Source organism: Ochotona princeps, chromosome 8, assembly GCF_030435755.1.
Source record: "Ochotona princeps isolate mOchPri1 chromosome 8, mOchPri1.hap1, whole genome shotgun sequence".
Lineage (NCBI taxonomy): Eukaryota > Metazoa > Chordata > Mammalia > Lagomorpha > Ochotonidae > Ochotona > Ochotona princeps.
The window spans coordinates 64,343,245-64,362,952 of NC_080839.1; the positions used below are offsets into that span (position 1 = coordinate 64,343,245).

Below are 19,708 nucleotides of genomic sequence, written 5' to 3' on the forward strand. Positions count from 1 at the left end.
GGTGACTACCGCTCAGAGCCGCAGCTACGACGCCAGCCCACATCCCCGCCCGAACCGCGGCTGGTACCGTCCTCCTCCTCCGAGGACCGCTCGCCCGATGGCCCAGCGGGCGGAGAGGAAGCCAGAGCTCGCCCGCGGCAAACGCTGGAAGCAAAGCTGAGCCCAAGCCGCTTCTCACCTGGCTCAGTGTTCACTCTCTCTCCGGACCGGGCTCGCAACCAAGTTAACCAGACTCTGGGGCACCCAGGGGCGGGTCCACTTCATAAAGGTCCCCTTGCCCTGCGGCACCATAGGCTTAGTGCGGGCTGCCCGCTGACCGCCTGACTGGAAAACTCGGCCTTCCGCCCCTCCTCGATTGGCTTCTGTGCTCCGGCGGAAAAAAGCATTCTTCTGGCCCTATTAACTTGGAGCGAAGCGTAGGGTTTTGGGTGGCCGGCAGCAGCTTGGCTGCTGGAGTTTAGTCAGGCAATCCTTCAGGCGCCTGGGCATCCCGGCCAAGGGAAGAAAAGTCCTCTGCTCCGCCGCCCCTGCTACAAGCGCTCTCCACTTTCGTCCTCTTCAGCCCAAGATGGTGGCCTCCCGGGTAATTGGCAGCTTGAGCCGCTTCCCTCCCCTCAGGATCCTCCGCTCCCGAGGTGAGCCCCAGCCGAGGGTGCCCCAGAAGGCAGCAAGGGCAACTCCGGAGCCGCGGTTGTCCTGTGGGTCGTCTCTGGCCCACCCCCTCCGGAGGTCCAGCCCTCGGGATGGAGGGGGACACTGTCCGGGGACCCCGTTTCCCGTGTCCTTGCCAAGTTGGGACTGTCATCTCCTGGCTTCCGTCTGGGTCCTGCTGCGCTGTCGGGCTCCGCAGTCCCCATATTTCTGAGTTCTCTTCGTCCGGTCTGATCCTTTCTCTGCAGGGCTCCCGGGTCGCCCTGCTGGACCCGCGCCCCCCGTGGCTTCGTTAGTGGCGGCTTTCGACCTGGTACTGCTAAGGTTGGGAGTTCCCGGAGCCCTGGGACCCAGGCTGTGCTGCATCTTTGTGTCCACAAGAGCTGTCTTACAGCTTCTTGGACTCAATGAGTCTTGCAGATCGCTGCCACTCCCCTGTCCTTTCCCTCATAGCCATTTTTTTAACTTATTTTTGACTTTTTTTGTTGTTTATTATTTTTTACTTGTTCGCTTGAATTTTAATTATTACTTACATTTCAAGTTAGGAGCACAATTTGTGCAGTAATTAGTATGAATGTAGAGTGTGTTAAATTGCAACGAGAAGGTTGAAGAAATATGCAAATAGCGAGAATAGTGACTAAGGTATAAAATACTGTGTCATGTAAAAAGCTGGCCCTAGGCTGTGTCTGACCATTTCCAGCCAGACTGTATTGGCTACAGTATCTGTTCTCCTCAAACAGGCAGTAAAGGGCAGTAAAAGGGTTAACGTCCATGGTTCCCTAAAGGCTCGCACTTTCCTTCATTTCCATTTCATTTCATTTCATTACATTTCCAGACATAACTTTTATGGCATGGGTGTACTTCCTGTCACTTATTTAGGTTTTTTTTTTTTTACTCTCAGACTCTCAGTTTCATTTGTAATATGAATTCCTTTCCCTTTCTTCCACTGAACATAGGGATAAGGGGTGGCATGCTTTTTTTTTTTTTTTTTAAAGATAAGTTACTGGAGTAGTCTCCCTTTGCTGTAAGGGATTCACTGAATGAATCAATCTTTTTCTGCTCCTCATTTTAGTCTCCACAGGACTGTCATATGTGGGTTCCAACCATGATGTAGCCAGATTTCAGGAGATTGAAATACATGGTAGACCAGAGAAGGGCTCAAGAACATAGAAACATGCTTTGTCTCAGCTGCTCACAGACCTGCCTTTAGCATTTGGTTGTGTTTTCCTACAGGTTTTCTACCCCATTTTCCACATATTTGAAAAATTGAAAGTGTGTCTTTGCACTTGCCTCCTGCATTGGCTCTTAGGTGTCTCTTATGGATTGGCAGTTGGTGTGAACACTGAAATGACAGGTCGCATGGGCTGTGGTCACTGGGAAGCCACGTGACTGGGGACAGCTAACCTATTGCAGGTGGGCTCTGTTTTCTCATTTGTAAAATGAGAAATGAAGCCCATGTAGTGTCTGTGGTGTGAGAAGTCACATGACACAAGTTACTAGCATTTGATTGGGAATCTGGCTTTGGGGTTGAATCTAGGTCTGTTACCCTCTATTGACCTTCGGCAGTCCATTTGTCTCTTCTCATTTTCTTATTCTGTCTGTTTTCTTTTGAGATCCACAGGAGTTATTCTAGTCCTGAGACACTTTTTCATAGAATAGATATCCAGTAAATATGAGCTGTTATTAACTCTGCTCAGCCTTGAAGAACCATGAAACATGTATCCAAAATTTTTTTTGGAGTAATTCTTCCATTTTGATGTGTAGTAAAAAGCTACCAGCTTAATTTCTCTGTGTTGTATAAACATGTACATACACATAAATGTATGTTTTGCATTGTGTCTTAACCAATTAAAATTTGTGATTTGTTATAGTCAGTGCTCCTCTCAATAGCAATTAAAAATTTTTTAATGTTTGGAAATGAGTTTAAAATTACTTGCACATCTGAATTTACATTTTGACATGATAGATTGATCCTTTACCATGTAAGTCTGTGTCAAGACATTGCCAAACTTTTAATGGGTTTGTGGTGTTTGCTGGTGGGTGATTAAATTATCTTGAAATTGACTGATGGGATACTTTAAATGTTCGACTGTACAGGTGTACCTTTTAAATAAGACTGGAGGGGGAAATCCCAGTCTATGAAATTGTACCATGAAATTCAAAAATTCAAGTTAAAATTTAACAACAACAAAAAGAGACTGTTGTGACTATCAAATAAGAATTTCATCTGAATCAATATACCTTGTTTAATTACCATCTCTAGCCTAAAGCTAAATTCCTAATTATGTAAGTGATAAAATAGTCACAGATGAGTTAAAGGCAAATACCACCATAAATGGTGTCTTTTTTTTTTTTTAATTGACTTTCAGTCATCTCTTGCTACAGGATTGAATTTTGAGAAAAACTGTTGATTGTGATAATCAGCGTGACATTTTTAGATTTAAAATTAGTGTCAACATAGTCCAATTCTTTCCCACTGATTGTGTCTTATGAGATCCTAGGAGGTTGTCCTGAATTATATCACAATGAAGATTGATAGTAGGTCAAAGGTTTGTCTGGCACAGTGGATGTAGGCCAAAGTTCTTACAGCTGCAGAGTTAGCTTGGCTACTGGGTAGTAGGTTAAGTCTGATTACAAGTGGAAGCTTCCAGGCCCAGTGTGATAGCCTAGTGGTTAAATCCTCACCTTGCACACCCGGGATCCCATATGGGCACTGGTTCGTATCCCAGCTGCTGCATTTCCCATCTAGCTATCTATTTGTGATCTGGGAAAGCGGTGGAGGATGGCACAAAGCCTTGGGACCCTGCACTTACATGAGAGACCTGAAAGAAACTCCTGGTTCCTGGCTTCAGATCAACTCAGCTCTGCCCATTGTGGTCACTTGAGGGAATGAGCCAGCGGATGAAAGGTCTTTCTGTATCTCCTTTCTGTATATCTGCCTTTCCAGTAACAATAATAATAATAAACCTTTAAAAAACCCCACAAAGTTTGATTTTTTTTTGTTGTTGTTAGGTAGAAGCTTCCTTGTACTGTTTGTGTAATTGTGGCTTGGAGGTCTTTTCTGAACATGCTAGTGTATTTACTGATTTTATCTCTCTCTTTTTTTTTTTTTTTTTTTTTTTTTGCTTGATTACTTAGAATAGGTTTGGTGTGAGCATGCATGCAACATGGGTAGGTTAGTGGAAGGAGCTGAAATGGTTTAAACTATAGGGTCATGCACCAACATATTGTTTCAAATATTTGATCCTTAACCTGTAACTCACATGAGCCTTCTGTTCTCTTTTCTTGCTCAGACATTTATCTTCTGGCATGCTTTCTATCTTTTTCAGAAAGATTTATTTGTTATTTAAAGAGACAAGGGGAAAGACAAAGAGATGTGCTAGTTGCATGTGCTAGTTCACGCCCCAGGGGTAGGCCATACTGAAGCCAGGAGCCAGGAGCTTCATTTGGTTCTCCTGTGTGAGTGGCAGGGACCTACACACTTGAATCATCTGCTGCTCTTCCCAGGCCTTTATCAGGGAACTGCATCAAAAGTGGAGCAGCTGAGACATGAACCAGCACTCATGGGGGATACCAGCATTAGAAGAGGTGGCTTTAGCCACTGCCCCGCGAAGCTTCACTTCTGGCATACTTTATATATACATATGGTTTGGGGGGATTTTGTCCTTTTTTTTTTAAAGATTTATTTATTTTGGGCCCGGCGGCGTGGCCTAGCGGCTAAAGTCCTCGCCCTGAAAGCCCCGGGATCCCATATGGGCGCCGGTTCTAATCCCGGCAGCTCCACTTCCCATCCAGCTCCCTGATTGTGGCCTGGGAAAGCAGTGGAGGACGGCCCAAAGCTTTGGGACCCTGCACCCGTGTGGGAGACCCGGAAGAGGTTCCAGGTTCCCGGCATCGGATTGGCACGCACTGGCCCGTTGCGGCTCACTTGGGGAGTGAATCATCGGACGGCAGGATCTTCCTCTCTGTCTCTCCTCCTCTCTGTATATCCGGCTTTCCAATAATAATAATAATAAAATCTTTTTAAAAAAAAAAAAAAGATTTATTTATTTATTTATTTATTATTGGAAAGTCAGATATACAAAGGAGGAGAGACAGAGAGAAAGATTTTCCACGTGCTGATTCACTCCCCAAATGGCTGCAATGGCCAGAGCTTAGCTGATCCAAAGCCAGGAGGTTTTTCATCTGGGTCTCCCATGCAGGGTCCCAAGGCTTTGGGTCATCCTCGACTGCTTTCCCAGGCCACAAGCAGGAAGCTGGATGGGAAGTGGGGCTGCCAGGACATAAACTGGTGCCCTTACGGGATCCCAGCGCATGCAAGGCAAGGAGTTCAGCCACTAGACTACCATGCCGGCCTGATTTTTTTCTGTCCACCTCTACCCTCCCAACCTACATTCCTAGTTAGCCCATTCCTGCTCTGATAGACTTCACCTTTTTCTAGTGAGCCTTATTCATCCTCGGCCTTACTTCCCACAGGTATTTCTACCTAGAGGCAAATCCCCTTTTTATGCCACATCCATTTTCAACACTTCATTTATCTCCACTGAGGAGGCACTGATAGTTCCTGTATGTTCTATCTCCTGCTGCCCAGGAAAGTCAGCTCCCTGAAGACAGACTTTTATCTTTTTGGTACAGTCCACATTCTTACGGTACATACAATACCAACAGTTCACAATGAGTTTTTTGTTGTTGTTCAATGCAACATGATGTTGGAAGAAATCACCTGCTACCATAACAGCAATTAGAGAGCAAATGAGTAAATAACGAGGATCAAAATGAAAGCAAGGGATGGGAATGTGGCCTGTCGGGTATGAGACTGCGTCCTTTATTTGGAGCGCCTAATTTGAAATGAAGTCACTATTTGCATACCTGTGTCCCATTCAGGAGTGCTTTGGTTTGAATCTTAGCTGCTCTGCTTCTGACCCCTCTTCCTGCTGATGGACCAGAGGCCCTGTCCTGGAGGCAGCAGATGATGGCTGAAGTACTTGGGGCCCTGCCCACCCATGTGGCTGACTGAATTTCAGGTTCCCAGCTTCAGTCTGCCAGGCCCCTGGCTGCTGAGGTCATTTAGGGAGTGAGCAAGCAGATGGACAATTTCTGTTTCTCTGCCTTTCAGATAAATAATAAAAGTAAGGATTTTAAAATAAATTAAAAAGTTTGTGGTGTTACTAGTTAAAAATTAACTTGGGAAAAAGCCAGTACTGGTAGGAGAAGCGTGAAGGAACCACTGCTTCTTACTAAAGTACAAATTCTTCATTGTCTTGTATGATATTTTAAAATATGTGTAGAAGTGTTTCACATGTACAGCTACTAATCATTTGAGATTTGTTTTTAGACCTAAAGAAAAATTTCCTTGAGATAATTAGACTAAATGTGGAAGACGTGAGCAGGGAAAAGGAGTACGGGGATGCAGGGGGAAAATGGTTTTGGTGAACTGTGAATGAAAGACAAGAAAAAGCAGGGCATCTTGGAGGAAATTCAAAGGGTTTTGTCCCTGGGTTGCCTCTGAAACTTCTTGGTTGCCACATAGAGCAAAATGTTTGCATGAGAACAGGGCAGAAATAAGTCTCTACAAGCAGAAAAGAGGTCGAATGACACCCTAAACACGTTTAGCATGTTTACCTGGAACTGCCCCGTGCAGCTCCGCTTCTACTTGGTGTCCAGAGGGAAGCCCCTTGCTGGCTGAGTCCCGAGGTCATATCCTCGTGCCAGAGAGCCTTACAGTGAAATAATCAAGAGGCGAGGAGAGCCACCCTCGGTTAGCCAAGGAGCAGGGGTTTTTGTAGAGGGCAGCATGTACAGTTTCCTAAGTCAGAAAGGCTTAAATTAATCCAGTGTGACATGGGACGTTTCACTGGTGGCAGCCACTGTCGCTCTTTGATAATGCCAGAAAGTCCTTTTCTCTAGAAAAAATAAAAAAATCCAAAACTAAGATAGATGCATTTGAGATGCTTTGTAGGTGGTTTGCTGCTTAGTGTACTGTTTCCCTGTTGCTGCTGTAACAAGTTACTACAGTCTTTGCATTTTAAATATCATTTTGTTTTCTAAGGGAGATTAAAAGTTGGTGCACCTCACAAGGTAAAAGTCGAGGGTGTTAAGTAATGCAATGTTCATGATGGATGTTCTGGGGGAAAAGCCATCACCTTACTTCCGTCCAGCTTCTGGAAGCTGGCTGCGTTTCTTGGCTTTGACCTTATTCCTTCTTCAGAGTCAGTTACGTGCCATGTCTTTCTCACACTGCCATCTCTGTGGCTCTTGGCTCTCTCTTCCCCGTTTGTGATACACAGAGCCCATGTGGATAATCCACAGTAATCTCCCTGTATTAAGGTAAACAGATTAACGGCCTTACTCCCCTTTTGCCATGGAACCCAATGTGCACAGGCTGTGTGGACGTGGACATGTCCTGCCTGCCTCATTTTGTATCTGAATAAGCATATGACCTGGTAATTGAAGTGAAATAGATGGAGTAATAGTCACAATAAAGGCCTAGAATTCATCAGTCTTTTTTGAGTCTTTTGTTGGGTTATAAATTCTGTTTTATAAAATAATTAATTGTGAAATACCCTTTTCTTACAGGTTATATTTGCCGAAACTTTACAGGATCTTCTGCTTTGCTGAGTAAGTTTAACTTCTTTTTGACATGCTTAAGTTGCTTTTTAGAGTTATCTTATTATGTTTGTAAGTAAAATTTTCTTTTTTTTTTTTTAGCCAGAACCCATATTAACTATGGAGTCAAAGGGGATGTGGCAGTTATTCGGATTAATTCTCCCAATTCAAAGGTATCTAATTTAACTTGCTACCATGTATTTCAGTCCTGAATGTAATTTGTAAATTTGAAGGGGAAAGAACGAAACCTGCCAGTTTAGTAATGATTTTCTCGCATGGATCATTAATTTTGATAGGTTAGTTAAGATTTGACAGATTGCCCCCAGAGAGCAGTTTTCTGAAGCAGAATTCCTTATGGAAGAGTCCCTCCTTGTTGACTTTTAAGTGTCAGATTAGCATCAAGGATTGTCAAGCTAGTTTAGGAGATAAGATTCAGCTCACTTGTCCTTCTCACCTCTGAGGTTCTCAGGGCCCCCTTCCTAATTACCTGCCTGGTGTCTGGGTTGAATGGTGACGGTGGCCCTCGTGCTTCCTGAGGAATCTGAATGGCTTAATGCAATGCAACTACTGGAAATCACAGTAGACCTTCAAAATTGTGCATATTCGTGCAGGAAGCATTAATCCAGGGTTGTGCCAAAAAAGGCTTTGTGGTGGGAATTCTAAGATTAGTGCGAAGGTTTCTTTCTCTTTTTTTTTTTTAAGATTTATTTATTTTTATTGGAAAGTCAGTTATACAGAGAGGAGGAGAGACAGAGAGGAAGATCTTCCATGCGTTGATTCACTCCTCAAGCAGACACAACGGCTGGAGCAGAACCAATCTGAAGCCAGGAGCCCGGAGCCTCTTCTGATCTCCCACATGGACATGGAGTCCCGATGTGTTGGGCCATCCTCAACTACTTTCACAGGCCACAAGCAGGGAGCTGGATGGGAAGTGGGGCTGCTGGGATTAGAACTGACACCCAAATGGGATCCCGGAGCATGCAAAGTGAGAACTTTAGCCAGTTAGGCTGAAGATTTTATTTCCAAGGCTTGTACCTAGAGGAGAAATAGGAGAACCCAGGTAGAAACAATTGATAACATGCATAAATTGAGGAAAACAAAAACACTCCCTGACACCAGAGTAAATCTTAGTGCCCACTAAGACATGACTGGGGCCCGGCGGCGTGGCCTAGCGGCTAAAGTCCTTGCCTTGCACGCACCAGGATCCCATATGGGCGCCGGTTCTAATCCCGGCAGCTCCACTTCCCATCCAGCTCCCTGCTTGTGGCCTGGGAAAGCAGTTGAGGACGGCCCAATGCATTGGGACCCTGCACCCGGATGGGAGACCCGGAAGAGGTTCCAGGTTCTCGACTTCGGATCGGCATAGGATCGACATAGGCTTCGGATCGGAGTGAATCATCGGACAGAAGATCTTCCTCTCTGTCTCTCCTCCTCTCTGTATATCTGACTTTGTAATAAAAATAAATAAATCTTTTAAAAAAATAAATAAGTCTTTTTAAAAAATCAAATAGTAATATGTAATCTAAATCAAAAAATAATTGCATTTACTCCAGTTTCAACAAATAATATTTACAAAGCTAGTCATAGTGTATGTATAACTTTGATTTTTTAAATTAACATTGTCCAAACATTTTCCTTGCTAGTAAAGGTAGACCTATTTATATATCCTGCATCTGATTCATACTCTTAGGAGTGTGACTTCGAGTTCCTGTTTTGAGTAGACCTATTTTTAAAGGAAGAGGTGCTTTGACCAAAACTGTCTGGACAGCAAGCTACTGAGTTTGAGATTTTGTTTTCTGCTTTTTGTTGTTGTTGTTTCCTACAACATGTATCTTTTTTTAATTCAAACTACTTACTGAGAAACAGACTAGTGACTTTTTAAAAAAGATTTATTTTTATAGGAAAGGCAGACATACAGAGAGGAAGGATCTTCCATCCATTGATTCACTCTCCAAGTGGCCGCAATGGCTCATGTTGAGCTAATCCAAAGCCAGGAGCCCAAAGCCTCTTCTGGGTCTTCCACCTGGGTACAGAGTCCCAAGGCTTTGGGCCAGCCTCTGCTGCTTTTCCAGGCCACAAGCAGGAAGCTGAATGAGAAACAGGGTCGCCACGATTAAAACCAGCACCCATATGGGATCCCTGTGCGTGCAAGGCAAGGACTTTAGCCACTAGGCTACCATGCCTGGCCCCTAACTATATTTCTACTTGATAGACATATTGCTGATGATCAAAATAGCATTTCTTGGTAATGCCTGTATTTGTTATTTCAAATTTAAAAGCCTAAATTTATGTATTTCCTTTTGCAGGTAAATACACTGAACAAAGAATTGCAGTCAGAATTTATGGAAGTAATGAATGAAATTTGGACTAGTGATCAGATTAGAAGTGCCGTCCTTATCTCCTCAAAGCCAGGCTGCTTTGTGGCAGGTGCTGATATCAAGTAAGTTTTAAGAAGCGTAAAGTCACTTTTTATCCAAGGTAATAGTTTACTTCTTAGGCCTAAACTTATTCTTTTTGAAAGAAGGAAGAAGGTGGAGGGGCAGATGTTTGGCCTGATGGGTAATAGGCTGGCTGAGATGCTCAGGTCCCAGACTGGACTGCCGGAATGCAGATTCTGGCTCTGTTTCTGGACTCCAGTTTCTTGGTTAATGCAGAGCGTGGGAGGCAACAGATAATTGCTCAACTAATTGAGTCCCCATCTGCTGCCTGGGCCAGCCCCAGTTGCTGCGGACATTTGGAGAATGAACCAGTGGTTGGAGCTCCTCCAGAGCATCCTTGCTGACACTCTGTTAAGAGGTAAATAAATAAAAGGAGATAGAAGTATATTTTCTGAAGTTTTTCTTTTCAAGATTTGTTTTTATTTGAAAGACAGAGTTACATAGAGAAAAGGAGAGACAGTGATCTTCCATCCACTGATTCACTCCTCAAATGGCTGAAATAGCCAAAACTGAACTGTTCTGCAGCCAGGAACATGGAGCTGCTTCTGGGTTTCTTTCATGGGTGTAGGGGCCCACGGACTGCAGCGCCCAGGGGGGATGCCAGCACTGCCAGTGGAGGCTTATCTGACTACATCATGCTGCCCTCCCCTCCCCCACCACCAATTTTTTAATGAGTATAGTAAAGTTGTTAAAATAGAGGGACTTGTTGCTTAAACCATGTTAGTCTAAATATAGCCTCTTCTTTCTTTTTTTTTTTTCTTTAAGATTGATTTTATCTGAGAGAGTTACAGAGAAAGGGAGGGGTAGAAAGATGTCTTCCATCCACTACTTCACTCCAAATGGCTACTGTGGCCAAGCTTGGACCAGGCTGGAATCAGGAACTCCATATCTTGACCCACATTGGTGGTAGAGGCCCAGATAGTTAAGCCATCTCATCATCACTGTTTTCCCATGCCATCAGCAGGGAGCTGGGGCAGAAGTAAAATAACCAGGGTTCAAATCAGCCCCCTAATGGAATGCTGGTGCCGTAAGCAGTGACTTTACCCACTATGCCACAGCACCAGCTCTTAACCATTTCTTAAAGAAGCTAAAAGAAGTGTTTGAGTGGAATAAAAAATACTATAAATTTAAACTAACAGTGAGATACCACCATATACCTCAAGAGTATTTGGGAAATATGTGTTAACAGCAACTTGAGGAAATGAGAGAGTTAGTATATTTCTTGTAGGAATGCAGGTTGATATGAGCACTTTGGAGAGCAGTTTGGAAGTGTTGGTAAAATTGGAAATATGCATATCATTTGATGCAGTGATGCGTCTTTTTCTATATAATACGCTAAAGAACACTCCCTCTGTAAGCATCAGTGTGCACAGATGCAGTCCTATGTAGTTTAAAATAACAAAGGATTGGGCCCGGCGGCGTGGCCTAGCAGCTAAAGTCCTCGCCTTGAACGCACCGGGATCCCATATGGGCGCCTGTTCTGGTCCCGGCAGCTCCACTTCCCATCCAGCTCCCTGCTTGTGGCCTGGGAGGGCAGTTGAGGATGGCCCAATGCATTGGGACACTGCACCCGGATGGGAGACCCTGAGGAGGTTCCAGGTTCCCGGCTTCGGATCGGCGCGCATTGGCCGTTGCGGCTCACTTGGGAGTGAATCATCGGATGGAGGATCTTCCTGTCTGTCTCTCCTCCTCTGTGTATATCTGGCTGTAATAAAATGAATAAATCTTTAAAAAAAAAAAAAAATAAATAAATAAATAACAAAGGATTTAAAACACTGCGTGTCAGTTGGGAAATGAATAAATAAAATGTTCACATGATAAAATAGTGCAAAACAGTTCAAAGGAATTAACTAGATCCATAACATGATATTAGACCTCAGAAACATAATTCTGGGGTGTGCCTTGTGGCACAACAGGTTAAGCAGCCACTTGAGACACCCTTAGCAGGTTGCCTGGTTTCAGTTCCAGCTTTTCCTCACTTCTGGTCTAGCCTCGTGCTGATGTACTGGGAAGCAGCAGATGGGCTCAAGTGTTTAGGCTCCTGCCACCAAAGTGGGAGACCTGAGTGCCAGTCCTGGCTTCAGCATGGCCTGTCCATCGCTGTTGGGGCCGTTTGAGGAATGAACCAGTTATGGAAGATAATCTCTTTAATTTTGCCTTTCAAAACCTTAATGCTAAGATTTTTTTTAAAAAATTGTAGAATGTTCCATATGGTACTTTGTAGAAATTAATGTATTTTTAGAAATATTGTTATTTACTTGAGAGACAGAAAGAGTTGCTGTGTGGTTGATTCACTGCCCAAATGACCACAACAGTAGGGTCCAAAGCCAGGAGCTAGGTTCTCAACCCAGGCCTCCCATCTGGGTGGCAGTGCCAAAGAACTTGATCTGAAAGTCCTGCCTCCTTCAGCAGGAAACTGAAGTCTGGAGCTGGAGACCATCACATTCCCGTGGGGGATGCAGACATACAACCACTGGGCCAGATGCCTACCCATAAATAGTGCCAAGCCCTGTATGCCTGAAAGAATTCTTTCTGTTGCTCGTGGGTGGAGGTGTAGAGCCAGTCAGGGAGGATGAGGTGTCAGGTGGCACTTGAAGTGTCAGAGAAACCTAGAGATCTGCCTAGCACTTTCCTTTTATAAGAAAAAAAGATTGATTTATTTAAAATGCAGTTATAGGCAAGGGAAGAGAGAAGGATGATCTGTCCACTGATTCACTCCCCACATGGCTGTACCAAACTGAAGCCAGGAAGCAGAAACTTCATCTACATCTCCCATGTGAGTGGCAGGGGCTCAAGTACTTGGGCATCTTCCACTGCTTTCCCCCATTGCACCAGCAGGGAGTAGCTATAGCGGAAGTAGAGCGGCCATGACTCTAGTTATGGGATGCCAGCGTCACAGGTGCCACTTAACCCCCTGTGCCACATTGCTGGCTCCTCTGCCCCCCCCTTTTTTTTTTTAAAGATTTATTCATTTTATTACAGCCAGATATATACAGAGGAGGAGAGACAGAGAGGAAGATCTTCCATCCGATGTTTCACTCCCCAAGTGAGCCGCAACAGGCCGGTACTGCGCCGATCCGATGCCGGGACCAGGAACCTCTTCCAGGTCTCCCACGCAGGTGCAGGGTCCCAAGGCTTTGGGCCATCCTCAACTGCTTTCCCAGGCCACAGGCAGGGAGCTGGATGGGAAGTGGAGCTGCCGGGATTAGAAGTGGCGCCCATATGGGATCCTGGGGCTTTCAAGGCAAGGACTTTAGCCGCTAGGCCACGCCACCAGGCCCAGTTCAATGTATTTTTAAGCCTTGCTCCACATTGTGTATTCATTTTTGTTTATGTAGAATAGTTAGACTTCCTAAATGTTCTGCTCATTTCATTTTTTTTTTTAAGGAAAAAAATAATCATCTGTGTCAAGATGTGTTTTTTCTCCTAGCTCAGTCATTTGAGCCCAGTGAGTCACGGATAGTGCAGGCTGTAGCTGCCTGTGTCCATAGGGAAATACATGTGGCTTCTGTGAGGCCAGCAGAATGCTGCTAGGGTATGAGCTGACAAAAAAGAACACTAGTTAGCCATGTGAAGAAGTGTGAAGTCCACCACATCTCAGGTATGTGCAGAAACAAGTTGGCAAATGAAGTCAACTGAAGTTAAAGTATGTTAACTGCAACATTTTTGCACTTGCTCCTTTTTTTAGTCTTTTTAGCTCTTTTTTTTCTGAACAACTACGGAGCTTTTTCTCCCTCTGTCATTTTGCTTGCTGTTTTATAGCTACCTGTTAGTGAAATGTTTCATCCAGTAGTGAAAATGTTTACCAGATGATCATGTCCCCATGTACAGACCTTATTTGTTACAGAAGAAAAACATTAGATAACATTTTTGTTTTATATTTGAAGATGCTTTAGCAAATATTAATAAATGATGGAAAATAGAGTGTGTATCTGAAGAAAACAGACTGTAGTCTCATTTTTTTTAATGATTTTTTTTTCCTGTTCTCCACTTTCCTGCACACCATAGCATGCTAGCCGCTTGCAGAACCTCTCAGGAAGCAACACAAGTATCCCAGGAGGGACAGAGAATGTTTGAGAAACTGGAGAAGTCCCCGAAGCCCATTGTAGCTGCCATCAGTGGATCCTGCCTGGGAGGAGGACTTGAGGTATAGACTTACACCAGTGCCATTGAGGCACTGGCCAGCTCCATGGTGGGGTTCAGCAGTGATTTACAGCTTTGGGTTTTGTTCATTTTTTTAATCTGGGTGACAGATCCAGTGACACAGTGCACATGAGTCCAGGTGGGAAGTGTTTACTTAGAAATCAGAAGTAGTTGCACTAAATCTCTACCATGCTTTGCATTTTAAAAAAACCTGGTGCAAGTTTGTGTGGGAAAGATTTGAAAGTGTTATCTGTGTCTTGAGCTGCGTGAATCTAGTTTTAGGTGCTTCAGTAGTAGTAACTACGGTAAACAATGCAAGATTTGAGAGGCTAAACTGGAACTTACAGGAAAGAAATAGAGAAAAAGAAAATGCCATCTATGGAGTATTTATCACATCTGAACTCTAAGCTCGACCCTTTCACATGCCTTAAGGACAACTGTCTCTAGCTCTGAGAGATGAGCAGACTTTAATTAGTCAGGGGGTGGTGGGAAAAGCATTTCCGTTATGCTGTGATGTGAGCCAAGGCAAGTGTAGGCAAAGCCTGCTGGAATACTGTATGTAGTGAGGAGTCTGTACTGGGTACAGGCCTTCTTTACTTGGAGTCCCTGTAAAATTAGGTGTGCATTTTTCTCTTGAGAACTTTGATAACTTTCAACAGATTTTTGAGAACATCCATAACCAGAAAGAGTTAAATAAATTAGGGAGAGAATATGGAAAAAAGTTGAAAAAGTAAATTTTAGAGAGTTATCAGATGCCAGGTTAAGGGGCTTCTTTGTATTTGGTGGATACATTCCTGCTTTATAAATAATCAGACCCTCACACATACTAAAATGTTTTGGAGTTAAATTTTTAACATTTGAATTTTCTTTCATTTGTTTGAAGCTTGCCGTTTCATGCCAGTACAGAATAGCAACAAAAGATAGAAAAACAGTATTAGGAGTTCCTGAAGTCTTGCTGGGGATCTTACCGGGAGCAGGAGGCACGCAAAGGCTTCCCAAACTGGTAAGTTTGAGATATCCCCCACCAAGAACTCAGGAAGTATTTGTCCCTTTACAGCTATTTCCTGTTGTACAAAATGCGTAATAAAGATACTCATTGTAGAATTTTGAAGCCTCAAATGAAATACGACTACACAGAAGCAGTGACAGATTTTTTTAATTCCTGGAATTTGTTTTTTCAATTCCACAAAAACTTTTTTAAAGATTTATTTGAAAGGCAGAGTGACAGGGGCCCACGTTGTGTCAAAGCAGGGTAAAATAGCTGTTTGCTATGCCAGCATCCCCTATAGGCCCTGGTCAAGTCTAGGCTGCTCCACTTCTGAATCTACCGCTGCTAATGTACCTGGGAAGGCAATGAAAGATGGCCCAAGTCCTTGGGCCTCTGCACCACGTGGGAGACCTAGAAGTTCCTAGGTCCCAGCTTCAGACCAGCTCAGCTCCAGCCATTGCAGCCATTTGGAGGGTGAACCTGTGGATGAAAGATCTGTCTCTCTTCCTCTATCTCTCTCTAGCTCCTCCTTTCAAATAAATAAATATGTAAATACTTTTTTTCCCTTAAGGCAGAATGACAGGATGAGACAGGAAGAGGTCACCATCCAGTGCAGTGGTTCACAACAGCCCCAGATGGCTACAACAGCCAAGTCTGGGCCAGGCTGAGACCAGGAGCCGGGATCACTGTCATGGTCTCCCATGTAACTGGCAGGGGGCGGGGAAATTGCACCGCCTTCTGCCACCTTCCCATGAAGCTGAATCACAAGCAGAGAGGCCACTCTCTACCTCGATTTGCAAGCAGCAGCTTAACTGCACTGTACATGAGTCCGACAACAGAATTATTGATCAGAGTCCTTTGTTAGTCCCTGAAGAGGAAGATTCATCTCTTTTTCTGGGACTTTAACTCGTTGCTTCTTTGAGCAGTGCCACATTCACTGTTTTTCCTACTGAGCTCTATTCATGGTTAATCTGGGAGACCTTTCCCCACAGTCTCAGGTTTTCATAATGCTGTTAGGGGCCCATCAGTCTTTTCAGTTCTTAAGACAGGACAGGACACTCAGGCCAGAAGGTGCAGAGCAATCTTAGGGCAAACCCAAGGGCATGCTAATCCTCCCAGCTCTGGGCACTTTAGATTCCGCAGGGGAAACAATTCCCTTCACAGAGAAGGCTATGGGAGTCAAGAAAAACAAATTAGAAAGGCTTTTGGTGTTAACTTGGCAAAAATAATGTACATTCCTCCCTAGGAATATCAAGAGAATTTTTACTAGAATGGTTAAGCGTATAGGTTTATAAAGAAAAATTGCTTTACTTTTTTCTTTATTTTTTAAACTACACTTGGGGTTTCAGAAATTTAATTATTTTTATCTGCTTGAAATACAGAGAGGGAAAGACAGAGATCTTTGATCTGCTGGTTCACTCCCCAAAAGCCTGCAAATGCCCTGAGTCAGGAACTCAGCCTGGGTCTCCCGTGTGGGTGACAGACCTGGGGACTCGAGCCATTACCTGCTGCTCCCAAGGTGTACACTAGCAGGAAACTGGCGTCTGAAGCAAAGCCAGGTCTCGAACCCAGTCGCCCCTGAGTGGGAGGATGGAATCTTAACTTGTGTGCCATGACCCCACCCCTGCGGTCGATATTTGAAGGTCGCTATGAGCCATTCTTCTAACATCTCACGTAAGACGTCATAGCTGAATTTTATTTTTGTTAAAATTTTTTTCAGACTGATCATTACCAGTTTTCTCAAAGTCTCTAGTAGTTTCCATGTAGGAATTCAAAATATTATATGAATGATAAAGAAGACATTTAGAATGACATAAATATACAATATTTTAGGAACCGTAAAGTTAATTTTCTACCTTCTGAATTCTATAAGACAGAACTCTAACAAATTGAATTCAGAGATACAAAGACTTTTTTTTCTTGAGCTGAGAGGTATCTAATGTCAAAATCTAAATGTGTATCAGTTTGTAAATTTTAACTTACTGAAAAGTACCATAAAAATATGGTTTGACATTTCTTGTTTTACTGTTTATTTACTGTGATTGTTACTCTGATGTTCTTTTTCTCTACACTATGGTCATTGCTCGCATGTCAGGTGGGTGTGCCTGCTGCTTTCGACATGATGCTGACCGGGAGAAGCATTCGGGCAGATAGAGCAAAGAAGATGGGACTGGTTGACCAGCTGGTGGAACCCCTGGGTAAGCATCAGCATGTCTCTGAGTTGGAAAGTTACTCACTTTCTTAAAGAGTTAGTCTGAGTATCAGGCAGAGTGAAAGTCAAACACTTTTTTTTAAATTTATTTATTTATTTATTTATTTTTATTGGAAAGGCAGATATACAGAGAGAGGGAGAAATAAAGATCTTCCATCCGCTGGTTCACTCCGCAAATGGCTACAACAGCCAGATCTGAGCCTGTCCGAAGCCAGGAGCTTCTTCTAGGTCTCCCATGTGGGTACAAGAGTCCCAAGGCTTTGGGCTGTCCTTGACTGTTTTCCCAGGCCACAAGCAGGGAGCTGGATGGGAAGTAGAGCAGCTAGGACATGAACTGGTGACCATATGGGATCCTGAATGTGCAAGGCACAGATTTAGCCACTAGGCTATTGTGCCGGGCCCAAAAGTCAAACTCAAGAATTTAATCATTTTGAGTGACATTTCTGAACTAGCTAATACTAAATAATTTCCAGTATTGCCCTTGTTTCTATTTAATGCATGATTGGGACATCAGGAGTCCAATATTTAGTCAGGCATTTTTGGCTTTTCAATTACTTATAGCATTATCTCTGTGTAGTGTTCTGTTTTCTGAGTCTATTTTAATAACATAATAAATATACATGGAACAGCCAGTCAGAGAATTTTACAATAATTGACATCCATTTAGGTGCTACTCTGTCCCCCCTGCCCTCCAATTTCTTAGCTGCTACTTACCCAAGAAAATTTATATTCTGAATTGTGTGTTCACCACTCTTATTTCATAATAATCAACATTTCCAGGCTATATTTACATAGGAGAGTACTTTGAAAGGTTTGTAGAAAATGGAATTAAAAGTCGGTTTATTTTATTGAGAAAAAAAAGTTGAGATCCATGCAGTTTTCTTCATAATGCGTATTTTCTGTGAGCCTTTTGAAGACTCCTCTTGGATTTCAGAATTCCTTTGCATCAAAATGAGCTTTTTGAAGTACCCTCATAATATTATGTCCATTTTCAATGTACAGTTTGAGTTCAGGTAAAGGCACGTAGCTGTTCAAAAGCACAACAATCAGAACATTTCTGATATGTAGCCTTGTGTATCTTTTCCTTCAGCCTGATGTTATGAGATATATCTGTTGTCGCATATGTTAGCAATTATTGCTGAGTGTTGTACTGTGTATAAATATACTATAGTTTTTAAATCTGTTCACCAAATATTGGACCTTTGCATTATTTCCAATTTGGAGCTATTCTGAATAGAGTTGCTTTTCCTAAATCTTTCATTTCTACTAGGTCAATGCTGAAGAATAAATTGGCTGTCCCACATATTAAATATGTGTATGTGGTTAGCTTTTAGGATGTCATCAAGTTGTTTTTTCAAAGTGACTATACCATTACATTTCTGTCAGTGATGAATTAACGTTTTAATTATCAGCCTCTTTGCATAGTCAGAGCTTTAGACATTTTAACAAGATTGTTCTATGTTACTATGGTTTCATAATTCCCTCTCTAATCATCAGAAATACTGAGTATCTCATGTTTATTTGCCCCCTGTAAAGTGTTCATTCAGACCTTTAGCCCATTTTGTTGATTGAGTTTTTCCTGTTATTGAATTCTAGCTTTCTTTATATATTGGGATACAAGTCCTTGATCAGATATATGATTTGCAAATATTTTTTCCCAGTCTGTGACTTTTCTTTTAATTACCTAAAAACAGATTCTTAATTTTGATGAAATTCAGTTTATCAGCTTTCTCTCTTATTTTTTTTTTTTTAAAGATTTATTCACTTTATTACAGTCAGATATACAGAGAGGAAGAGAGACAGAGAGGAAGATCTTCCGTCCGATGTTTCACTCCCCAAGTGAGCTGCAACGGCCGGTACAGCACCGATCCGAAGCTGGGAACCAGGAACCTCCTCCAGGTCTCCCACGCGGGTGCAGGGTCCCAAAGCTTTGGGCCATCCTCCACTGCTTTCCCAGGCCACAAGCAAGGAGCTGGATGGGAAGTGGAGCTGCCGGGATTAGAACCGGCGCCCATATGGGATCCCAGTGCGTTCAAGGAGAGGACTTTAGCCGCTAGGCCACGCCGCCGGGCCCTCTCTCTTATTTTTTTAAGATTATTAATTTGTTTATTTAAAACAACTAGAAAGAGAGACAGATCTTCTACCCACTAATTCACCCTTCAAATGACTGCAGTATCTAGGACTGACCCAGGTTAAAGCCAGAATACCAGCATTCCATCCAAGTCTTCCACATGGGTGCCAGGGCCCAAGTAGTTGGGCCATTTTCTGATACTTCCCCAAGTACATTAGCAGGGAACTGGATCTTAAGTGCAGCAAGTAACTCAAGATCATAATGGTACTTGCTTTGGCAGCACATAGACTAAAATTGAAACAATACAGAGAAGATTAGCATGGTCCCTGAGCAAGGATGGCATACAAATTCATGAAGTGTTCAATATATAGTTTTAAAGAATTATTTATTTTTATTGGAAAGTCAAATATACAGCGAAGAGGAGAGACAGAGAAGATTTTCCGTTGCTGATTCACTCCCCAGGTAGCCACAACGCTGGAGCTGAACTGATTGGAGCCAGGAGCTTCTTCCAGGTCTCCCACATGGGTGCAGGGTCCCAAGGCTTTGGGTTGTGCTCACCTGCTTTTCCAGGCCACAAGCAGGGAGCTGGATGGAAAGTG

At 43.2% G+C, this 19,708-nt stretch overlaps 2 protein-coding genes and 1 non-coding gene across 5 annotated transcripts in view; 2 read left to right on the forward strand and 1 right to left on the reverse strand.

Moving 5' to 3' along the window:
- The window catches only part of HADHB (hydroxyacyl-CoA dehydrogenase trifunctional multienzyme complex subunit beta), a 28,650-nt gene extending 28,453 nt beyond the window's left edge, over positions 1-197 (reverse strand). The window contains exon 1 of one of the 3 annotated variants that reach the window (XM_004582651.3): positions 179-197. Coding sequence is in view for 2 of the 3 variants with exons in the window: in XM_058668181.1 (XP_058524164.1) it covers positions 10-43 (34 nt within the window). In the remaining variant the exon portion in view is untranslated. The other 2 variants (XM_058668181.1, XM_058668180.1) reach the window with 2 other exon arrangements.
- A 132-nt stretch (positions 198-329) lies between these two features.
- HADHA (hydroxyacyl-CoA dehydrogenase trifunctional multienzyme complex subunit alpha) overlaps positions 330-19,708 on the forward strand; it is a 48,352-nt gene continuing 28,973 nt past the window's right edge. Inside the window, exons 1-7 of the mRNA XM_004582650.4 lie at positions 330-635; positions 7,228-7,269; positions 7,360-7,430; positions 9,564-9,697; positions 13,704-13,842; positions 14,722-14,841; positions 16,922-17,024. Coding sequence (XP_004582707.2) covers positions 569-635; positions 7,228-7,269; positions 7,360-7,430; positions 9,564-9,697; positions 13,704-13,842; positions 14,722-14,841; positions 16,922-17,024 — 676 coding nt within the window. The 5' untranslated portion in view covers positions 330-568. The remainder of the gene's footprint in view (positions 636-7,227; positions 7,270-7,359; positions 7,431-9,563; positions 9,698-13,703; positions 13,843-14,721; positions 14,842-16,921; positions 17,025-19,708) is intronic.
- Positions 19,374-19,480, forward strand: LOC118760707 (U6 spliceosomal RNA). Its single transcript, XR_004996940.2, has one exon. It is a non-coding gene; the product is annotated as a U6 spliceosomal RNA (small nuclear RNA).